General features: G+C 36.0%; 1 protein-coding gene and 1 long non-coding RNA gene across 2 annotated transcripts; one reads left to right on the top strand and one right to left on the bottom strand.

Moving 5' to 3' along the window:
* Window positions 1-554: 554 nt before the first annotated feature.
* LOC113116841 (uncharacterized) lies at window positions 555-2,894 on the bottom strand. Its single transcript, XR_003294080.1, has 3 exons — window positions 2,756-2,894; window positions 2,533-2,638; window positions 555-811 (listed from the first exon to the last, which is right to left on the bottom strand). It is a non-coding gene; the product is annotated as an uncharacterized LOC113116841 (long non-coding RNA).
* Window positions 1,659-3,684, top strand: aicda (activation-induced cytidine deaminase). Its single transcript, XM_026285162.1, has 5 exons — window positions 1,659-1,726; window positions 2,457-2,622; window positions 2,743-3,022; window positions 3,113-3,228; window positions 3,450-3,684. Exons 1-5 carry the CDS (start codon window positions 1,707-1,709, stop codon window positions 3,498-3,500), a joined length of 633 nt encoding a protein of 210 aa, XP_026140947.1. The 5' UTR covers window positions 1,659-1,706; the 3' UTR covers window positions 3,501-3,684.
* The last annotated feature ends 2,316 nt before the right edge of the window (window positions 3,685-6,000 follow it).

Below are 6,000 nucleotides of genomic sequence, written 5' to 3'. Positions count from 1 at the left end.
AGCAAAAGAAAACAAAGGAAACTAGGCTTTGGGTCACCTGTGAGACTCAAATGTTAAAAGTTTTATCACGATTTACTCACCCCCATGGTGTTCTTTCTTTTGAGGAACACAAAAGAAGATATTTTGAAGAAACCGTTTTTGTCTAAAATAGAGGTTCTTTATTGATGCTATGGTTCCATGAAGAACCTAAAACATCCATGGTACCTTTCCACTGAACAAAAGGAGGAAAAAGGTTCTTCACACTAATAAATAAATGGTTCTTTGGAGAAACTTTTGGAGCCTTCGTTCCCTTTTGGAGCAAAACAATATTGGACACTATTGACTTTCATAGTACACACAAAAAAGTATTTTTTGTGTGTGTGTTCCACATAAAGTCATAAATGTTTGGAGTAACATGAAGGTGAGTAAATTATAACACAATTGTACTTTTTTTGATGAACTGGCCATTTATAATGATTAGTATCACGAGTGTATATCAATAGATTTGTCTTAAACAAAAATCTAATCTTTTTCTTGATAACACACACCAAAACAAATCATTAGCAGTAAAGAAAAAACATCATGAGAATCAGCTTTAATGGGAACAGAACCTACAGTATATTCTTTTCTCTGTTTTCCCATGTTATACACACATAGCGCATAGTGGTAAGACCTCAGAAAGACTTGTGGTCGGAAGGTAAATCATGGGAGCAGACAGATCTCTTCCAGATGTTCGAATGCAGACATACACACACATACACTTGAGAGGGAGCTCATTGGGGAGCGGTGATTTCCCTGGCCGCAGAGTGCATGAGAGGGTGAAGTCGAGTGACTGGAGACAGACAAACACACAGGATGCCAACTTTAAAGTCACCAGGAAAGAGCCAAAGACAGTTGCAGACAGCAGCAAATTAACAAGCATGCTGTAAATCCTAAACCAGGCCGATTCGCCGGTCCGTCTCGCTACCTGTGCGTTGGAGTGTGTGCTTGTGTGAAGGTTAAATAGCTTTTTGGAAAAACCCTCTGAGAAGGTGTCTCGGGGGGTTGCGGTGACCTCTTGTAGTAAAACAAGTCTTTCCCCCCGTTTTTATTCCCTGTGGGAAAAACTAAACAAGTGGAAAGGGTGCGGATGGAGAAAATCTGAGCAAGGGAGAGAAGGTATATGGGAGTTGTTTTTTGGAATTGTGTGGGAAAAATGAAGTGGAGGCTTCCCTGACTGGGTGCAAGATATCTGGAAATTTCCAACTGGCTTTGGTTATGCTGCTGGCAGCCATTTCTGACGCACATTCTGGAGCAAAAAGGTTAGAAAACACGTCAAACGCTCAAGAGACTAATATACGGTGAACACAAGGTCAAGTGCTGTTGTTGGAAAAAGTAATACACAGTTTAAAAATAGATAATAAATGCATGCAACCATTCATCCACTGTGCCATCCAATTCATAATCTGTCATGATTTTCATATCTTTTATCTGTGCAACTAAGACCATAACTCTTTTACATATCTCTTTAAATATCACGTGCCCAGGTTATTGAGTTGTATCGGTTTAAATGCACCTCAGCCCTCCCAAACAGGTTTGAAAACCATTTTCACCCAATCAGAGACCCTCTTTCTTGCAGCTATATGAACATGTCATAGGTTTTCTATACCTCCCTCTTCCTCAACCCATTTTTAAACTCTCACTGACTTTCGCTTAACTAAATGAGTTAGCAAGTTTCGACTTTCGGAATGATCAGCAAGTTGGACAGGTAAGTGAAAACAAAACAAGTGATAGTGAGAGACAAGGGGGGATTTATTTTAGTCTGTGTATGCAAAATGAACTGTATTGTTCATTTGAAATTGATCATTGTAATTATGAGAGCTTTAGAATTAAGGAATAAATCAATGCTTTGATGTCCTTTAGTTCATGTTTTTCAATGTTGTGCTAGTGCATTGACCTCTTAACAGATTTTCTCCAGTTTCAGAAAGTGTGAATTGAAACTGATAGTTATTAGTCTGGGAATGACTGGATGCACGTTGCTCTTGGGTCTATATTTAAATGCACGTGGTTAAGAACCAAGTCTAAACTCAACCGACCACTGATGACTGCAGGTGTCAAAGTCGGGCTGAACAATGTGATCACTACAAAATGCTGTAGACACAGCACAGGTTTTAGCAAATTAACTAGTGAAAATTTTATTTATTTGTTTGTTTGTTTTTTATTACATTTCATTTTAAATTAAAATCTGATTTAATTTTGTTGTTATTTAAAATTTAGTTTTTTGTTTTACAAGAAAAATTCAAATGTTTGTGTTTGCAAGAAACAACATTTAAGAATCAGAATTAGGTATACAAGACTTATTTTCAGAGACTATACCTTGAATTATGTTTGTTGTTATTGCTTTAAATAATCAAATATAGATATTAAACAAAAGTATTTTTTTTTCAGTTTATGACAAATGTATCAAATGAATAACAAAGTATCATATTTTGATATAGTGTTCTCATGACCCAGAGGAAATTTATCTTCCATTATAAGAATGTGCGCTGGGCCCGAGGGAGACACGAGACTTACCTTTGTTTTGTAGTAAAGAGACGCACCGGTCCTGATTCCCTGTCCTTTGACTTCGGACACCTGCGCAATCGCTCCGGCTGCCATGTAGAGGTGAGGCAAAGATGAACTGATAATGGGAAAAGATGAAACATTAAGGTATTAATATAGAGAGAAAAACCCAGACTACCTTTTACTCATTCGTTCTCCATCTGTAACTGTTTTCGTCTGAAGCTGCTCTTCTTACGTCACTTGGGTGCGTTGTGTCCGGGGCTGTGGGGCTCCAGTGTGGACGGTGCGAGAATGTGTTACGCAGTGACCTGGTTCTGCTCCTGGTCGCCCTGCTCTAAATGCGCTGAACAACTTGCCCACTTCCTGTCACAGACGCCCAATCTGCGTCTGAGAATCTTTGTGTCACGCCTTTACTTCTGTGATGAAGAGGACAGCCAGGAGAGGGAAGGACTGAGACACCTGAAGAGGGCAGGGGTGCAGATCTCTGTGATGACTTATAAAGGTAAATGGGGAGGGGACAGAGGGGGCTTGGTTAATATTTCTGGCCAGTTATATTAAACTTGTTATTTATTAGATTCTGTTTTGTTTCTAGACTATTTCTACTGCTGGCAAACCTTTGTTGCACGGAGGGAGAGGAGTTTTAAAGCCTGGGATGGCCTTCACGAAAACTCTGTCCGACTTGTTCGAAAACTTAATCAGATCCTGCAGGTTGTAAATTTACAATCGTTTTAACATGATTAATCCTAATTAAACTATATAACTAGTATTAGATGAAAACAATGTGGCAATTTGAATAAGAAGTGTCCTTTAATTTTAGTCAGTCTATCTAATAGTAGTAGGTGGTAGTAATCCATATGCTATTTGATGAGGTCAAAGGTCATTTCATATTTGTCAGCGCTAAGTCAATTTCTTTTTCTTTTTCACTGTAGCCCTCCGAGACTGAGGATCTGAGGGACGGTTTTGCTCTCCTCGGGCTATGATCACAAATATGAGATTTGCAAATCAATGAACACTGAGAAATGAACTGAATGGGATGAAGAGAAATGGTGCTGTGTGACCTGAGACTTGAATCCTTTGACTTGAATCTGACTTAATACTCATCTTGTACTGTATTGTATGTAGCATTAATGTGATTATGTTGGATGCCGAAATAAAAGCTGTCATTTAACAAGCATTTTCAAACTGCTTTTTGTTTTGTCTGTGTTAAATCAGTATGATTCATAATTGGAACTGTCCCAGGAATATGTATACACAACGTATATGCTCAATGTTTAGGGTCAATAAAAAAAAATGTATATATATTTTTAAAGAAATTAATATTTATATTCAGCAAAGGTGCATTAATTAAATCAAAAGTGCCAGTAAAGATATTTATAATGCTACAAAAGTTTTCTATTTGAAACGAATGTTATTCTTGGGAACTGTCTTTCATTGTTTCCATAAAAATATTAAGGAGCATACCTGTTTTCAACACTGACAATGATAAAAAAAAATTTTGAGCACCAAATCAGCACATTATAATGATTTCTAAAAGATCATGTCACTGAAGACTGGAGTAATGGCTTTAGAAATATCACCTTTGCCATCACAGGAATAAATTACATTTTCAAATATTACTGTATTTATATAGAAATGAAAACAAATGAATGGAGCCTTGCTGAGCATAAAAATCTGTAAATGTCCCAACAATATTAAAATATGTAATGTACAACTATATAACTGTAATAAGGTATTTGCAATGTATATATCACAAAATGTATGTAAACACATTCATAATTTACTATTTAGTCATCTGTAACAGGGTTACACCCACCAAGAGGTCCGTGGCCAGTTTGACGACTGAAGACCCATCCTGACATCATAATTTTACCAAATTGGGTAAAGTCAGTGTTAGTTGTGAAATTCTTACAGCAGTTGTTTACACAGCATATACATCATGTATATTGTTGAGGCTATATGTTCTGCGTGGGGGACTCAGGAAGTGCATAATGTTTATTCAGTTCTGCCCTTTTCTGCTCTTTCTCTAGTTTATTAACATTTCTTGTTTCCGGACAGCGAGTGGACAGTGACTCTATGCTGTTTTCATGTAACATCCCTGCCGAAAAAAAAAAAGACAATAGAAACCATAAAAGAAATTCTATTGGTTTCCACTAATACCATTACAAACATTTCGAACCATCAACTTTTATTAAGACCATTAAAAATGGTCTCCTGTAGTGTATTTTGGGACATAGCTTAAGATTTAGTGGTTTTAACAGGCCACTAATCCACCTTTTTCCTGACGTAAAAATGAGCGCCGCCATTGGTAAATTTGTAAAAAAAAAACAGTTAGTTTTGCTGCTTGATATTGACAATTGATGTGTCGTATCATATTATTTGAATCTATTATCTTAATTATGAGCACACTGGTCTGTAGTGCAAACCATCTTACCATTTACTGCACGTTGTTATTCTCCTCGTTATAGAACCGGAAGTCTCACCCACAGGCTTACATCCACGTTGAAGAAAAAGGTGGATAGTCTTTGTTGTAAATTACACTGCAAACATACACCTTTGTTCACTTCTGTGTGTTGCTCGGCGAACCACTTTGTTGGAATCACAACGGGTTCTGAGGAACTACATTGTATGGTGGAAAAATACTGTTTTTATTTACATATCATTACCCTTTATTTGCTCTGTTTTATTCTGTGAAGATTTGCTGCATACATGGAATAACCATTTTATAAAAGCAATAATCCCCCTGAAGGCGTAGTTTACAGTTAATTTATAACAGCTAAGGGGGTTTTAGGCGCTCCGCTTCACTTCGTAAAACATGTAATGCATATGAAATCTATTCGTTCCCTATTTCTAAAGGAAGTTACCACCAATACTGGCTCACATGTTTGGTTATCACCTCACATGTTTATTTATTTTTGTAGTTTTTTTTTTTTTATAAATTTATTTCAAAATAATTCATAAATTCTATCCTGTTTAACATTTTCTCAGTAAGTTTAAGAGGGATATTGATGTTAGTTTCTCTTTGCTCTGGAAACAGTGCCCCATTATAGTTGTGTGAAGAAGTTATGGTATGCTGTCTCTTTGTTTATCAAAGAAAAGTACTTTTTAATTTTGATTTGCATTATGAAAAGTTACTTTTTGGTTATTCTTATTTTGATAGTTTGAATAACAAACTTTTGATGACTTTTGTCATTAATGATATAAAGGTCTTGCATGTCTGCGAGGTAATTTCATATTCTTTTTATTTATTTATTTCCTTGTTTTCCTCTCTCTGTTGTGCCCCATGGCTTTATAATGTATTTTTTTTTGTTTTTGTCATTTAAAGCATAATATTCTTAATAATAAAAAGTTTCCATTAAAACAAGTACAATTCCGTATCTAACCATTTTCTAACAGTCATTACAAATTCTGTGATTGATTGTATTTTATTTTAAAAAAATTTTTTATTTCTGCTCTTTTTAAACTGGGATGCCTGGTCAATCT

The sequence above is a fragment of the Carassius auratus genome, chromosome 16 (assembly GCF_003368295.1).
Source record: "Carassius auratus strain Wakin chromosome 16, ASM336829v1, whole genome shotgun sequence".
Lineage (NCBI taxonomy): Eukaryota > Metazoa > Chordata > Actinopteri > Cypriniformes > Cyprinidae > Carassius > Carassius auratus.
This window is presented reverse-complemented; position numbering and strand designations above follow the sequence as displayed.